The sequence below is a fragment of the Erpetoichthys calabaricus genome, chromosome 4, assembly GCF_900747795.2.
Source record: "Erpetoichthys calabaricus chromosome 4, fErpCal1.3, whole genome shotgun sequence".
Lineage (NCBI taxonomy): Eukaryota > Metazoa > Chordata > Cladistia > Polypteriformes > Polypteridae > Erpetoichthys > Erpetoichthys calabaricus.
In genome coordinates this window covers 217,570,809-217,589,332 of record NC_041397.2, presented here as the reverse complement: position 1 = coordinate 217,589,332, position 18,524 = coordinate 217,570,809, and the positions used below count along the sequence as shown (strand labels likewise).

The following is an 18,524-nucleotide window of genomic DNA, read 5'->3' as shown; positions in this document are numbered from 1 at the left end:
AACTGTGTTTTTGACCAGTAAACCATAAGCAGTTGCTGGCACATCTTTTCTTTACATCTCTACAACAAGGAAGTTGAATGAGACCTTAACACCAACATTAACAAGGCATTACCATAGATATTTGTCGTTACAAGCAAATGTTATGTCAAAAATGAGTCAAGATTTTATAATTCTAAGTGTCTACGTATATTTGAAGCTCAGAGTAACGACATAGTCGGCTTTACTTGATGGATCACCAAAAAGGACTGGACGTTCTTCTGTTTCATAAACATTTTTATAACATTAAAGTAGTTTAACATAACTGAAGTTTGAGCAGTATTCCTTGACAGTAGATAAATGATGGATAATCAAAATACATTACACTGTAATGTCAACATTTGATTCCCAGAGCTAGAATATTGTTTCATGGAGAAAATCTCTTGTAACAGCATTAACAGATGTGTCAAAAGTTATCGTAAGTTGTGAATTTGAAGAGGAGGGATAGTTCAAAAAGGCTTGATTTAGTGACTATGGTGTTAAAATATAAAAAGCAATAATATGTTCACTCAGAATATACACTGCGTACAAGAGCCCTGATAAGACCTTAAAACAGCTTACTTCAAACCTACTTCTTGCTTGAATTTTACCATGCATAGTTTCTTAATGTCTTTATCTATGTCAGATTGTTTTATGGAGAAAGAAATTCTTGATTTTGGGTTATTGGAAAGTTAGTTGATCTGTATAGGGTAGTGATAATATTATAGCCTAATATTTTGTGATGTCAAGACCAGTTCCATAGCCAGTAGATCACATTACTTGCCTGATAACTGACTGTATACTCAATGTGGAATCTTAGTTTAAAGTTCTGTTGCTGCAACGGTATTTTTATAAGGAAGCCTTATTAAAAAAAAAAAACCTTAAAGACTCTGACTTGTGTCTATGCATATGCTCAATTGTACTTTGCTACATGTTTTAGCATTAATCCCTTAGAGAAATGGGTAGTTATGGTTACCCAATCTCTTTGTACCTGCCAGTTCCAATCAATATGTCTTACCCCACTTTTTTAAGAGAGACAACATGTTAGGTAGTGTTTTCATAGATTCACAGTGTCAAGTTGAAGTCTTCACGCTAATAGTATGGTAAACCCTAATCTATTATTCCAAATAAATGTCCTCATCTAATCTTATTTTCAATTAAATATTTCTAACAAATCAGGTATTAAGAGTATGATATATCCTGTTCATGACCCTTTTGAAAAGAAATGTATTAATCATTAAAAAGATACTTACATTCTCATTACAATGGTACTTTGATTATTTCTTCATTTGTGTTTATCCATAGGAGCACACTAGTAAACCTCTGCCTTAGAGGACATACATTTTGTAATAATCCATTAACTCAAACATATTCACAAATGATAAAAGAGCTTTCCCAAAAATGTTCATCCTCCCTTTCCCAGCAGTATTTGTTTTAATTCTTCATCTGTCTGACTTTATGTTTACCTATCCTGTTTTCATCAAATGTCAAAAAGTGTATTATTCATTCCTATTAGTTCAATTGGAGAATACATAGACCCCTTAAATGAGTAGGTTAATTATCAGCAGCTCCATAAACAATACGTTGTTTGTTTTAATTTACATCACTGAAGATCACTTGTAAAATCAATAACTACTAGTCTGAGAAAATAATAATATTTGTAGTATATATTTCTGAAAATGTTCACCTCCTCTTAAATTATACAAGCAATTATTAGTACCTTGCTGTGCTACCTGTCTAGACAGGTGGTAATCTAAGTAATCAATGTAGACCTCAGTGTTATCGTTTTCGGTGCATTTTGTCTCTGTTATATGCAATTTGGTATGAGATTTGGAAAAGCAGTGTTAATGTTTATGATGTGCCATCTGTTGGAATGACAGAGACATAGCAACCGGATGGTCACACAGACAGACATACCGACACTTATCCTTTCCTTTTATCAAAGTGAATTCAATGAAAAAAATCTACAATACAGAAAATAAAAAGGCTCAGCTGGCTTGTGCTGGCAAACTCTTATGATAACATGTATAAAGCTTATTCTATAAGCTGTTTAATTACACAAACGAGTGGTGGAAATAAATCAAAATAATTTGATTTGAATGGTCTAATATTTCAAAAGAAGTTTGTGTAAATGCTGCAATAAAGATTGTGTGCTAAGCTTCTTAGTCCTAGGTATCTATAATGGAGAACACAGATTTTTTTTACCATTTAAATGCAATAAATGAAAGTGAAATGAATTGAAACTGGCAGTTCTAGGGAAACTCAGCATGTTTTAAGTTGGCAATTTGCTTTGATTTTCTTTAGAAGCTCACAGAATAGGAATTGGAAACCCCATTTTAAATATAAAGTTAGCTGTGTTCATTAAACAGAATTAATTAAAGGCATACCTCCTACAATTCAATAAAACATGCATTTAACACCACCCTTGAAAAAGTTGCCGCCCGCTTTTTAATACTATGTGTCTGCTTCACTGGGGACATTTCTTGAACTTTATCCATGTGATAAAGACCACCTGTGGAGTGAGACAGCAAAGAAAAAAGGAGATGGCCCTATTGTTTTTTAAAAAATAAGTACCTTAATGTGGTCATGGTCTTACATGATTAAAGGAAGACACAGTAGATAACTGAAAGCTTCTTTTTGCTGCCTAGGTGTTAGACATGCTGTGCCTTGGGGAAATTCGAAAATTGGAAATCTATATTGATCTAATTCAGAACAAGGAATGTGTTCCGGATGATGGAGCATGGAATTTAGACCTCAGTGTGTTGGAACTCTGCTAAGAACATTTATTCTAGTTGTGTTAAAGGGTACAGATTGGTATTAAGCAAAAGTAAACTGAAAAGGTAAAGAAAGCTCTTTTGTATGAAGTGGGACAAGGCTCTGTGATCACTCATCACTATATCATGTTGCATTGCATTGTCATTGATAATTTATTGCTTGGTTCTTTTCACCAGTGCTACTAAAGGGACAATTGAAAAATATATAAAATCCATTAATAATAAGAGTGACTGTATGAAGACTGAAGCTCCAAAGCATCAGCTTGCAGTTTGAGAAAACACAGACTGTTATAAGTTTTGCAATGTCAGTGAAAATATAAGCCATATCTACATGGGTGTTTTAAAACACAGTGTACTGTAGCTTTCTGAACAGGAAAGCTCCATATGTCCATACCTTAAATCAAAATAAATTTGAATCATAATATTTAAATATTAAAATAAATTAATTTAATCTAAAAATCAGCTTCCATAAAGAGCATTACAAAGGTAATTGTTTTCACTTTGCTGTAATTCTAACATACAATTATGTTTAATAACAGTAAACTCTACGTTTCTAAAATGACAGAATACAATGTGAAAAATGTGATAATTATGTAAATATTGTGTTCCCAAATGCTCTGCTACTGTGGTTGAATAATAACATATTTAGTTTGCTAACATTAATCTAAACATAGACATATACCTGTATATTTTAAATAGGTCAAAGAAAAATATATGAAAAAAATTACAATTTCAAAAAAATCTGATGTAAATGGTTAATTTGCAAACATAACTTAAATCTTCAAATAGCTAATACTAAACTAATAGAATTAGATAAAGTATTTACACCAAGAAACAATAACATTAATGTGTTATAAAATAAATTTTTATAATGAATTTATGTAATTCTGAAAAGTAATTAAAAATATAAAATATGATGGCTAAGTGATTGCATTTTAGTAATTAAAATATGAAACCCAGCAAAGAAAAATATATTTTTTTAAATAATTTAGCTTTTTTTGCTAAATACGTACTGTAATGATATTTGCAAATTTAACCTGCTAATTATTATCATTGTCAGTTTAACTTGCCCTCCTCAGCTATATGTATGACATCAATTATTAGCAAAAGATAACCTGTTATACCTGTTGTGCAAATATATATTAATATAACTTGGGTATCACGTAAAAATTGCTTTTTTGTCAGCAAGTATCTTGCAATTATAGTACTGTAAGTAAACTGCAACAGTAGTAATACTACTAATAATAATATTTTAGCTTATAATGATGCATTGATGTCATGTTGATTACACAAAAAAGAGAAGTTAGCTGTTTGACGTATGGATTGTCTGCTTCTCTTCTTCTTGACAGGCAGATTGTGTATTCAGTCCACGAGGGCTGAGGCTCATTTCTAAGAAGGAAGCAGGTGCTTTGTTAAACCACTTCTCAATTACAACATGTAATCCTAGGCAATGATGGACTCTTACTTTCTTATTGCAATGTATGTTATTGCTGTTGTCCGCACACCTGTTTATTCTTAAATCCTATTAATCCAATTTATAGTTGTGGGCATTATTATTATTATTATTATTATTGCCTGGAGAAGCCCATGTGGATATGGGGAAAAGCATGTCTCTGACAGTTTCTAGTCAGGGTAGGAAACTTGATTGTTGAAGCAGGGCGGTAGTAGCACTAGCCAGTCAGTCACTGTTGATCTCATTAGACCTTCTTCTAATGCAAGGAATCTTGGTGCCATTTTTGACTCTTCCCTTACTTACTCCGCCTACATAAACCACATTAAGAAACTTTCTTACTTTCACCTCCATAAAATATCCCTTGTACACTTATTCCTTTCCTTTTTAATGAAGAGAAAGTTGTCCATGCTTTTCTCACATCAATTATTGTAACACACTACTGGCAGGTGCCCCTTCTAATCTTATATAACCACTCCAGTTGATTCAAAACTCTGGCGCAAGAGTCCTTACATGAACCAGCAACAGCAAACACATAGCGCTCCTACATTGCCTTCACTAACTTCTTATGTCCTACGAGATTGTAAATTCAAAACTTTAAATGGCCTCCCACCAGACTACATCAGTGACCTTTTCCATCACTATGCTCCTGTTCACCCACTAAGGTCCTCTGATTCTGGCAATCTTGTTGTGCCCCACACTAACCTGCACTCTATGTGTGACAGGGCTTTTAGCTGTATAGCGCCCAGACTTTGGAATGGCCAGTTCCAGTTTGCAGTATGTTCGCTCATTTATGGAAAGAACATAACATAACCACCAAACTAATGCAGGATGTCAGTTTTTAGGCAAGATAGCTGCTACAGAGAACTTTTTGCTTGCCAGAAGCAAGGTGTACAGCAGTGTTTTCCAACCTTTTTTCTGTGGTGGCACACTTTTTGTAACCCAAAAAATACCAAGGCACACCACAATTTTACCAAGTACAAAAACATTAAAACTGTCTTAAGGATCTTGACTTCTGGAGACACCATCAAAAAAATCACTTTGGAGATTGATGGTCTTAGACACAGCACTTAGTGAGCAGTCATATGCCCACTGTTCCCTTAGCTCAGTGAGAGTTGCCGGCAAACATGCACCCTGGCGGCTGGACCACTGATAGTTTCCTGGCTGCTACAATGCACTCTTAACTGTTGTGTCTACAAAACAGCAATTGTGGAGCTAATATTATGCCATCTTCTTCAGGTAGTCCCATCCTTCTCAAACAGGTCTCAACCATCTGTTTCTCTCAGGTCAGGACCCAGGGGCAGTTCAATATTATTTCCACAGCTCACCATTTGAAAAACACTTGTATAGAGTGTAATTATGAAGCCATTGATACTGATGAACAATTGAGGATGGTATTTGCAGAGTTTTAAAACAAGTTTCAATGTATTCCCATTTAGGAAATGCTTATACGTTTAATTAAATCAGTCTTTAGCAGTGCTTTCAAAGTCAACAGTTGCTTCAATTGTTTAATTTTTACTTTGACACGTATGTTATGCTAATATGAGAATTAATTAATTGGTCTCATGTTCTTACTGCCTTCTTTTCAACGTACCTTTTAGGAAGGCCTTCAAATTCAGGTTGTACTTACTCAAGTAATATTTTGTTAAAAGTTCAGGTTTAAGGGCATTGTTTAAGTTTAAACTATGCTGTTAATTAAAAAAATTCCTTTGTATTGATTCTACAATATTTTTGTGATTCAGTGTACATTTACTTCATGATTTAAGTACTTATATTATGATTAAATGTTTTAATGTTAGATGTGATAAATCACGATTAATTATATACAATAACGTGTTTAATTTTTTAATCGATTCGCAGCATTAATTTACATAATTTATTTTGTTTTTATTTAATTTTAAATTTGCAAATGAAAATATCCTCATCGGTGTCTTGTTAAAAGATCTGTACTGCATAGTTTTACCTTCACTTCCCTCTTAACAAAAGCAGTCACTTCTTTATACAGCTCTGTGCTATAAGGAGCAAATAATGAAGAATTTCTACAAATTTTACATCTCTTATAAAATACGCTGGCTATAATCAGTAATAAAGGACTCTTTCTAGTATACTTTGTAGTCATATGTTAATAACTTACATGAAAGATAATTTGGGGGAACCTTCACAAAAGGTGGAGGTTTTGAATTAATTAGATGATAAACATGCTGTAAAAAGAAGAACATTAAGGCAATCCTACTATACTATATCTTCATACTGTAACTCTACCCATACTATAATACTTTCCCCATGTCCAGGTAAAGTGAGTTTAGAAAATGGATGAATATATATATATATATATATATAAAGAAATAGTTTTATTGTTTATATTCATCAATAATATAAACAGCATGTTAATATTTCATGTTCTTGTGATAATTTAAGCAACAAAATGCAGACAGTACAGGTTTAATTTGTATCTGTTTATTTTGTAAATATGTCAAAGAAATGTTTGAGATTAAAAAGCACACATAACAAAAGAGAAACCATTGTTCCTTAATATTTAATATTTTGATATATTATTTTTATAAGTTTGGTCTTATATACAGTATACTGTCAGTAATAAAACATTATTCTGTGTAGTTTCAGTTTATTCAATTACTAAAACTGCATAAGCCAGAGATAATGAATTATGTAATGTATTATGAATGTAGCTGAGTGCATGTGTGTCCTCTGTTCAACATAACACCCTCAACCCCTAGTCTTGCATGCTTTGTGTTGATATCCTTTGTGGTGCTCCCTGAAATGTGTGTTTTATTTTTTGTCCCCTGTGTTGTTTCTGTTTGTGGTTCACAGGTCCTCCCCTGCATTGTTCATCTGCTTCATCCACCCCAATTGAGCAGTCCCCTTCCCCTCCCCCTTCCCTTGAAGCCAATGAAAGCCAGCGAAGGTTACTAGGTAACGGTGTGCCTCAGCCAACCCCGGACATTGACTCCGAGGAGGAGTTTGCCCCCAATTCATTCTTAGTAAAAACGAGCTCTGGGAACTTCTATGCTACAGCTCCAGCTGCTGATGGTGAGTTAAGTCTTGAAACTTTTCCTTCTTCTGGAGAATACATCTGATCATCTGAAGTGGAGAGGTGCAATGTGCTTGGCTGTGAAAAAGCCTGATGGCTGTTCATTCAAACAACACACAGATGGGTAAAAGTTGTTTTTTTTCTTTTGTAGATATAATGTAAAAGGTTGCTTTTGCATCTCTTAGGCACTTTATATTAATGCCTTCCTTGTATTTGCTGGTAAGGATTAGTGAGCTGTCTTTAAATGAGTGGCACATCATATGTCTGCTATGACATGGGAGGGTCATATTTTTTGTTTGTAAATCAATTGTTGTGTTAATAATGTGATGCTTTTCATTTGTTCATCGCTTCTACTTGTTATGCCTTGGTTGATCAGCCAATCAGGAAACCTTGCTGTAACTTAAAACTGATAGCAAACAATACAAACATTATTACTGAATGTTTCAGATTATTCTTTTAGCTTACATTTTGTCACCTACAAAAGCATATAGCATGTTAATTAGTAATAATATTTAAATAAATAGTCAAAAATATCAAGAATTGAGTAAATAAATTTGTGAATGGACAGAGAGAAAAAACATATTTAATGTTTTTTTTTTTCCTATCTGAATATTGACTTTTGTAAATGAAATAGTCCATTTTACATTTGTGCTGATAAGTAAATACGTACAAGGTACATGTGGTCCTATTCAAATATAAATAAACACTGCTATGTTTAAAGCATTGTTTGAAATTACAGAAAATGCAAATGCTAAGTTGTTTAAGAACAATAATAAAATCTTCCATGCCTTATAATAATCCCCATGACTGGGTTAATGGTTTGATAATGGATGCAAGGAGGATGTTTTTAACAGATCAAATGAATATTTAGGTGATGTGTTTTTTATACTAGCAGAGATTGCACTAGATCATTTACACAATCATCAATCATCAAAGAAAGTTTGGTAGGTGACCTAATATGTTTTGATTTTATTTCTGTTTTATATGACAATACTGTACATTTTCTAAACACCTCCTTTTAAAGTTAGAATCTTTTTGAAATGTTCTTTCTGTGGTAAGCTGATATATGTAGAAGTATACCAAATTTCAACTGTGCTTTTGCCACATTTTAGTATATTGTTAAACTAATGTGCATTTGTTGTTTTCTTAGAAAAATGTTTGCAATTGAGGGAGTAGTATTAGAACACAAAAAAGTTTAGCAGTATTTTTTATAATCAAAGATGAATTACCTAACATTATCTTAAAATACATTTTGGAGCCAAATTACAATAAATATTTACATTAATTAATGTATTGTAATTATATGAAAATATGATGCATAGGCATAGCCAATTATCAATTAGTAGTTAAGAGAAGTAAGATTGTTTAGTGATTGTGTCTGCATGTTGATAATGTTATCATATTATTGATGGGGTATCCACTGAGCAAGACTCCAGATGCCTTACTGTGTTGTCATTTTGTCAGAGACAATGATACAACTACAGTATTTGCAGTCATTATCTCATCCTGTCTAGGCTGCAAGTACTCACACACACACGCATCTTCATGCTCATGTTTATTTTTTATATGGAAATGCCACTTTTTAATTGTTCTTATACTAATCAAAAAACATTTTACCATCTTGTTAACGTTTAGTATTATGAAAGATTTTTTTAACATAATTGTATTCTGAAATGCTGACAGATAAAGTTACATTTTTTTGTTTCTGTATATCAGCAAGCTATGCCTTGTAACTTTCAAAAGAGAGAAAGACAAGATAATTACATATTCATCAATTGCATTTTTATGAGTGTGTCATAGACACCAAGCATGGACTGAGGTCCCAACAGGGATGGTCCAAGATTACTTACCCAGCTGGGAGGCCAGTTTAACGGATGGATGGAAGTAGACTGCCACCCAGAGTCTTTTGCTGCCCCAATCTGACAGGTGGCAGCAGCTGTCTGATGGGTCTCCCATACACACTTCTGCAGGACAACATGGAAATTGGAGTTCCAATGAGAAACCCTGCTGGGTTTTGTGGGGGCCCCCAGACGGAGGAAGTGCTTTCTGGATGCTGTGTGGCAGCACTGGAAGTACTCCCAGGTTCAGTATAAAGGAAGCGACTCGTCCTCCTCACTCAGGGAGTCAGAGTAAGGTGGAAGGAGAGGAGCAACAAAGAGGGGGAAGAAGATTATTGTTTGGATTTTGTGCATTGTGCAACATTTGAAAGAAGCCTATGAAAGGTATTTATGGAAAATAAAATCTTTATTTGAACCCAGGACCTGTATTTATGTTGGTGTGTTTAGGGCTTGGTGCTCAGTGGTGCTCCCTATTGGTCACAAAGTGATACTTTTACTATAGGCCTTAATGGTTCTGTTTCTATTTTAAAGGCAGATTCTTTACATTATTCTTACATCCATTGATTTGCAGCTGCAAAGCTACAAATAACACAAATTGGGTGTGGTTTAATAATGTTATGCAGTAAAACAATAAAATGTAGGTATTTTAATGTAATATACTGTGTTTGTATGACTGTCTTTAAAATTTCTTTTAGCTTCCATTCCTGTAACACCATGCATTTTCATTTTTATGCAATTTGCCCCTCCATTGGTGGAAATTAAAGTAAATTGTTTCCCTATTTATACTTTTTGTTTTTACTACAACTACAGCCTTTCAAGCTGTTTATTGTAGTTTGGTGTAGCCCAAGTAATAGGCCTATAGTTTGACAAAACTTCAACATATTCCTTGTTATTCCTTAATCACAATATGACACTATGCATCATTCTCTATGTTAGTCTACATTATGGAGGAAATTAGGAAATTGCCTGCTATTATTTTTCAAGAGGTGACAGTAATTACATCTGTCCTGGTCACTTCATATGCAAATCTTGCTCTATTGTGTCCCTTTGTGTACCAACAGTTAAATGAAATTGTTGATTGTATTGACTGAAACAATGTAAAATTGACATATTCTATATGTATACTCAAAATTTGTTACAGAAGGTATGACTTGCACCAGTGATGCTATACACCTCAATGAGAGTTTAAAAATATTTATAAAAGTATTAAAGCAAAAAAAAAAATTTCCATAAGGTTATTTATGTGAACTGTCTTCAATGTTATGCTTTCTGGAGAAATGGTTCTGTGCATTGCATTATTACAGCATATCGTGTAGGTGATTTTCTGAATTAAAAAGGGAAAAAAAATTGGAAGCTTTCAATGGATTAGAAAGAGCATACAGTTTGAGAAAAAGTATTATAGTATAAAAACAACTATGAAAAAAAAAGAAACATGGAAAATGGTAAACCTCGATTTGTAAATAATTACATCTTAATTTTTTATTGTTGTTAATGATGTTATAAAAATAAAGTTTTATGACTGACGCGCTGATAGACTAACTGCTGTTAAACTAAAAATAATACGTGTTAAAGAATTGCAAATTTGTACAGTTTGTTTAAAATAGTGGAAGAATATTTATTGCACAGTGTGGTCATTTTATATGAAGTTATCAATAGCATACATAGTTTTCCATTTACAGCATTTTTTTTAAGATTATTTTATATTTACAATGATGAGTCAGATGTATTCCATGGATCAGGTTATACTACTTTTATCTACACCTATTAAATCACTCACTTTACTAAAGATGTGCTTAGCAAGGCATGGGTGGTGTATTTTTTCACTTTATTTTGCCCATAATAAATAGACAAAAATGCAAGAACTTTTGTTCACCTTTAGCATTTTGAACATTTAAATAAGATGGTACAGTGGCACAGTGATTACCGGTATTCCCTCACAGATAATGGGTTCTGGTCCCATGCCCATTTACTGTCTATGTGGAGTCTGGGTGTTTTCTCCTTGTCTACACAGTTTTTCTTGCACATCTCAGATGTCTTGTGGATTAGGTTATTGGCATTTCTAAAGTGGCCTTAGTGAGGTAGACCGGGGATATACTTAACGCGATGCAACACGTGACCTTGCGCATGCTGCTGCTATGCAGTTAGTGTACAGTCTATACTTGCATGCGTACTTTAAGTAAATCAGGAGGATTCTGCCAGGTGTCAGTGCGAGAAATCATCATGGGGAGACAATAACGCCCGATTTCACTGTGTTGTGAGTTAAGGGAAGAAAGATTCTGCATTCTGATGCAAAAAAAGAATGTCAAGACAATATGTGATACTTTTAAATGTATTATGTCATTACAATGGGGAATATGCAATGCTTGTATTGCCTATGCGGGAAATAGATAAAGAAAAGCATCTTGAAAACATTTGCATGTTAGCATTTAAGTTTGGTGATTTGCTTCATCTCATTGAACCATTTCTCAAACATTGAAGCACACCGATTGATCCTGTTGGAGCTGCAAGCCTGCCGTTACATGTTGATAGTAATGCATTGCGTTAATTTCTAAGTACATGCTCAGAGGACACATCACAATAACACTGGGAATGGGTGTCAGCCATGATGCGTTCATATATGCATTCTGAAGTGAAGTATAAACTGGCCCTTAGTGTACCCTGCAGTGGATTACTGCCCTGCCCATGGGTGGATCCCATCTAGTTTCAGATAGCTCTTCCCCAAGCAGCTCAACCCCTGAAATGCATTTACTGTGTTATTGAATTCCAGAAAATTTTGACTAAAACAGTTTTAATGTTGAAGAAATAATGTCTCATAATGTCCTCAAACTTGCTTAATCCCTTTCAGGATTTTCTTTGGTTATACTGGCAGCATCTGGCTTAAAGTAAGAACTAATTCCTGGATAATGTGTTAGTTCATCCCAGTATTACTAACACCTACTGTACTATTAATAAAGAAGATCAAGCAAACAGTTTCATTATATTAGTAGACAATTTTTTTTAGTATTTTGACATTCTCTAATTCACTTCACGTTAACTTAAACTTCACGTTCTTATCTTTTATAGTTTTAATACCATTGCATTATTTTTTCTGACTAAAACATTATCATTGATGCAAATAGTAACAATTAACAGTTGATTAATGTGTCTTCCTGTCTTTTTTTGAAAATAAAAATCATATACTTGATGCACAAAATATTTTTAAAGTAAAAATTGCCTTCAAGAGTTGAAAATATACAACAATTGATTTTATTTCCAAGCATTTAGAGAATGCTATGTCAGCAGCATTGTTTCATATTGTTTATAAATGACACTTCTTAAGTATGCAGGCCACATTCATCAGCAGGCATAAATACTGCATCTGTCTGTATTTAGTTTTTTGAAACTTTAAGGTCATCTTTACAATATCATAGCTGCATAACACGGCCAGCTAACAAAGTCACACCTACAAAGTGATTTTCACTAAGTGAAAATGGATGAACTACATTATTTTTACATGCCTTGTTCTAAGCATTATATATATGAGCATAGCTACATACGCAGTGTGCATCTCTTTTTTTAACATTAAATCTGGTGGTTGCACTGCAAACGTAATTTTTTGATCCTTCCTGCAAACCTTTCATCAATTATGATGGATTACAGGAGCACCTAAAACATTAAAAGAAAGTACCTAGCCTACATGCCTCAAAACAAGCTAGAACAACTTAAATGGTGAGCAACACATTATTAACCATTGGCCTCATAACATAATCTATACAGAGGAATCTTGAAGAACAATAAGCTATGCTATCTTAAACTCTTCTTTCCCCAGCCAAGGAAAAGCAAGATTTAGCAATCTGGCACAACACACAAATTCAACAACATTTTCATACAATGAGTGGCCTTGGATGGATTAAGACAAGCATTACATACTGAAGACAATGATGTTGCACTAAAAGAGCACAACAATTTTTCAGCCAGTTTTCTTTTAATTAATAGTTATAATAAACCACACAAGGTATAATTTCAGTAGAGTTTAAATATTATACTTCAAAAAGCCACAGTATATGTAATGCAGAAACCAAAAAGTAATAATAAAAGTTTGTCATGTAGCAAATGCATTTCCCTGAAAATAGTGTAAATATACTGTATCGCTATACCACAAAAATATAATATCTAATTTATTATTGATCTTGTTATATTTTCTATTCAATTCCTGAATAATGCAATCAGACTAACCACATTCACCTTTAGAAAAAACTATGTACTTAAAGAAAAATATCTCATAATTATATAAATTATTACCATATCTTATGAAAAAATACGAAATGTTAAAGAAATGGATTGCTGCTTAGAAGCCTGTAAAACAAAATGCAGTCATACTGTTCAGAAAATAAATGTAATTAAAATGTACTGAAATAATAAACGATAACATGTATCTGAACAATAACAAGTAAAATCAATGATTTATAAAGTTTTTCATTTTTCATGAACATTTTTGGAATATAACTGCAGTATACTCTTAAGAAATAATTTTATTATGCAGAAAAACTGAGTTTCACTTCACAACTTTCAAATGTGCCCCTTTAAAACCTGATTCCAAAGAAATGCTCTACATTGATATATTTTGCATAGGTTTCAATAGACTTAAAGGAAGTATAAGCCTGTTTCACAGTTTCAGCGTAACCTATCAGCAGCAGTGTCTCCCAGCAGTGGGGAAGGATTTTGCATTTATATTGTGTCTGGATGAACCAGGAGTTGCCATTGGTTTAACCCTGTGTCTGGATGGCAAATTCAAAGCTGCACAATGAGTGATCACTAGCATAATTCATGTGCTTGCATTTTAACTGATATGTTTTCCTTGATTTTTTTTATGTGCAAGGATCTGTTTCTATTATTTCAGAAACACTGCATTGTACACAGAAATCTGTTTTATATTTATATGGCCATCAAAAATGTTGCTTGTTCCTTTTAGATTTATGTTTACATAAATACTTTTATCTGTTACCCCTTCGCCACCTAATAGCTAATGTGTGGTGAGCGTACTGGTGCTAAACAGCTGCCATCGCATTATCCAAGTGGATGCTTCACATTAGTGGTTGAAGTGGATTCCTATTCACTGTGTAGCACTATATAAATCTAAAGAATTATTATTATTATTATTAATATTATTAATTATCTGCTCAAAAGTTCAAACACCAAACTGGGTCAATAGCAACCAGTGTCTGTATTCTAAGTAATTTCCCTAAATAAAGTAAATCATTTTTATTTGGTTGAGAACAAAATAAAAAGATATTTCATATTGAAACACATTAAACAAACAAATAAAAAAAGTAAATACAGAAATGAGTATTGGTCAAAACACATTTCAGTATAAAGTACGTAGCTAGGTTAGGTTAAGCATCATCTTACAAAACAGTTTTCATTATAATTTAAATTTGTATGTTAATCCCTTAGTGAAAATCTGCCCTTTGTTTTTTTTTTCACTATGCACTGTGCTGTATAAGACACGAATTTTACTGTTGAATCACCTTGTGAATTAGCTGTAAGGCTTAAAATTTGTTTATTCTTGCCATTCACAGCATAATTTAATTTGAAGCAACATAATGGTACGAGGTCTGGGCCTGCCTTTGACTGCTAGCCTATTGATTTTACCACTAAAGTTATTTATGTATTGGCAGGACAGAGAGTGATATGTACCTAGAAGGTGTTATCATATGAAAGAAAAACAACCCTGAGGTTTTCTCCTAGTTATGTTATATGCAGGAAAAGAGCCATGTAAATTATTAATGGCAATTTGCAAAGAGCTCAACCAGCGGCTAAACTGTGTGCAATTTATAGCAGCTCTGCAGCCTTATGGGAAGATAAAGCTTTGTGATGTACTGCATATTTATGTTTGGTGAAAGGCGTCTTCAGGAGGTGAGAGTCTTCTAACTCTTAACATAGCTGTATATGTGTTTGGCTGATCTAAACAGAAATTTTGTCTTACTTTAAGCTATCAGCACGGAACAGTGAGGGTAGTTGGTTTCTATTCTTATATTTAGGAACCAGTTCAGTTTAAATAAAAAAAGAGCATGAATCAAAAAGATTGTTTCATTTCACCTGGTAAACGGCTTCACATACTGGATATGCCAGTCATGGAAGCTATAAATCCAACAGCTCCCAGCCTCATATTGCAATTACTAGTAGACCACCAGGCTTGTCTATCTGAAAAACAGAAACCTTTTTTATTTATTTTTTTTTTCTTTAATTAATTGCTTTAACAGTTGGTATGCCCTCCATTTAGCTTGCTGTCTTGTCTTTTTTCACCCACAATCAATACCCAGCCAGAGCTGCCCATTTTTGAGAGCGCTTTGCTTTTAATTGCAATTGTTTGTAAATAAGCCCCTCATTATGTAAAATAAGTGAATGGCTTTCACCATCACACTATTTCCACATTGTTTCTTCTTTTGCTCACATAGCTCTCTTAGCACAAGAGTCTCATTTCCATAATAAAGGAAATCTCTTACTATGCATTTACTTTACCACCAAATGAGCCATTTAATCCGTGATTCACTTTATTGTGTGTGGCTCTGCCATTGCTTTTCTTGATTCATTTATGCTGCCTTCTTTATAGCTCTAACTTTACTGAATGTTTTTTCAACAGGCTTAATTAGCATTATATTATTAGTAACTGTTATAGAATGAAATTGGAAATGGTGTATTATTTATTTGTAATTTATGAAAAGACATTGTTATCTTTTATCTAAGGCATAAATTGTGTATCTAATCCATTTGTTCACTATCAATCCTGTGATAAGCATATGTGAGACAGCTCACTGAATGGTGTTATTTTATTCTTTCCCATGTGTCCCAGTCATTTTGATTCTAGAGCCATAAGTGATGGTGATTACTTTCTACATACCCGTTTGGCTTGGTTCCTTTAAGCTGTAATACTATTTGCTTTGTAAAGCACCTTAAGATGAGGCAAAAGTTGACAAGCAGAAAAGCATATTATGTAGATCACAATACTGTAAAGCTAAATGCTAGAATGTAGAGTAGGTGCTGTACATCACCTTTGTGTAAGTCAGTTGACAAAACTATTTCTGATAGTGTTTCTCCTGATTATTCTATTCTCTGTCTTAAAAGATTTAGTTCTCATAGCTATTGGAGTGTAAGGCTATTGCTTTGTCATATTTGTGACCGATCTCTTTTCTTTATTTCATTATATGAATGTTTTTCACACCTCATTATTAATTACAAACCCAGTTCTCATTAAGGAAAAAGAGTTCATTTTGGGAAAAATTACACTCAGAGAACTTTATATCACAAGCCTATGCATAACCACAAAATATTCTGAACTTCTTGTTCAGGTCATCTGAGGCTTCCTGCTACTACACATTTTCTGTTAAACTGATAGTAATTCTAACAGGGCCTAAACATCAAAGGGAGATGTTTTACATCCCTGCTGTGCTAGTACATCTTTAACAAAACTCTACTTTTTTCTCTCTGATTTAAGGGCACTATTTGTAATAGCATGCTGGCTGACTGAGCAGTTTCAAGACTTGTGTTGTAAAATAGTGAAGTTCTGGGAAAATGTGATCATTTTTCATAACCAGGGAGCAGAAGTGATTTGAGCCTTACATTAATGTGTAGTTTAGTAGCCTAGGCCATTGTTTAGGTGCTAGTGGGCCATAATTGGATTAATTAAAGCTTCTTCATGTTTTTAAGGATACAGTAATTGCTGTAATTGTTGACTATATGCAGAAATTAGTCATGTTCAACTGAAGATTAAATCAACTGTAGTGTCATAAAAATCTAGACTGAAACCAAGGAATCACATGAAAGAGAAAGATATGAATATAGTTCAGTCAAGTACTGTAATGAATCATATTTTTTCTGTTATTTTTTGATGATTACTGACTGTCCTTTATATTTGCAAAATTAATTACAATTGGTTTAAACTTAATTTTCAGTTGATAGAAAGAAACAAATTGTTTGAAAGCTGGCAACATGCAGCAATGTTCACTTGTCTGCTACTGTATCGCTTTGTAACAAGCTTTTGCATGAAATGTTGGCAGCTGAGTAATGCACTAAAATAAAATAAAATGTAAACATGTAAAATCTGTTTTAACAAGTTATATTGTAATCTTCATTTAATATGTTTTAGTGCCAGATATATTTTCAAAAATATAGCCATCATCTACTTTGCATGTTGTCTATTATATAGATAATATGATTATTAACTCATACATTCTAAAACCCATTTAAAAACATTCTTCTATGTATTTTTCTGTGAGTCATGCTTTATAATCATTTGTTGCTTGATGAGACCAGCAAAGATAAATACTGAACTTCTAGCTCTGATCAGTATTTTAAGCATTCCATTTTCTTATGAATTTTACTGCAGGATTCATTCTCAGATTTTGGTATGATTGCTGCTCTTGTATTTTAAAAATTTTCCTTGATTTTCAAATGCATTTTCTATCATTTCAAACTGTTTTCTTCTCATTTTGCATACTTTTTGTATTTTACACATCTGTGCTTCCATAAGTGAAATTAAATTGCATCAAATAAATTTACCTGATGATCTACAGAAACCTGATGCACTTTACTGTATTTCCTTTGCTGCAGGGTGAACACATTTTTACTTTTAATAGATGTTTATTCTTCTTGAAAGAGAACTATAAGTAAAAGAAGCAAGAGAATGCATGGCAAATTAGTAATGAGCAGGACTCTCTGTTATACGGCACAGAATATATGGAAAGAAACATTAACCTCAATCAGAAATGAATTATGTTGAAAATTAATACTGAATAAGGTTCAGAAAGATTTATTGTCTCTTTTCAAAGTGTTCAGGAAAAAATGTCCTTATAACTTTACCTAAGAACTATGAGTTCTTTCTGTTTGATGGCAGTAATTTTAAGAAAGATGTGAATTCACTGTGTTTAGTGAACTGTTAGCTACTAGGGATATATACATTTTCCATAAAAAGCATATTCTCAGTAAGGTGTGCAATATATGTTGCCAGCTTATCAATTTTAAACTGTAGTTTAATGCAGTCCTCATTTCAGGTCTGTTGAGTCTTCTGGTCTGAAAAAAATATAACTAATATATCCTCCATATTGGGTATAGTAACATGTTTGCATTAAAAAAATACACATTTCTACAAAAACATAATAATCTAAGTAAATTCAGTCCATCTGCAGCTGATTGCTAATTGACACAATATCTCATCCAGTGGTTTTTTAAATGGCAAGTGGATCTGTACTTCTACAACGAAACATGTCACTTTACTCCATATTTCATTCCTTTGTATAAAGGAGTAATTTATTTTCTGTCTTGTATACACTTCCTGAGGTTTCACCAGTATTTGGAATTGTATAATATTGGTCTCATATCATCTAGTAAGATTATGCACACCTTTCTACACCACTTTTCAA

The 18,524-nt window shown here is 33.1% G+C and overlaps 1 protein-coding gene across 1 annotated transcript in view; it reads left to right on the top strand.

Moving 5' to 3' along the window:
• The window catches only part of tenm4 (teneurin transmembrane protein 4), a 679,712-nt gene that overhangs the window by 407,967 nt on the left and 253,221 nt on the right, over positions 1-18,524 (top strand). Inside the window, exon 5 of the mRNA XM_051926453.1 lies at positions 7,069-7,287. Coding sequence (XP_051782413.1) covers positions 7,069-7,287 — 219 coding nt within the window. The remainder of the gene's footprint in view (positions 1-7,068; positions 7,288-18,524) is intronic.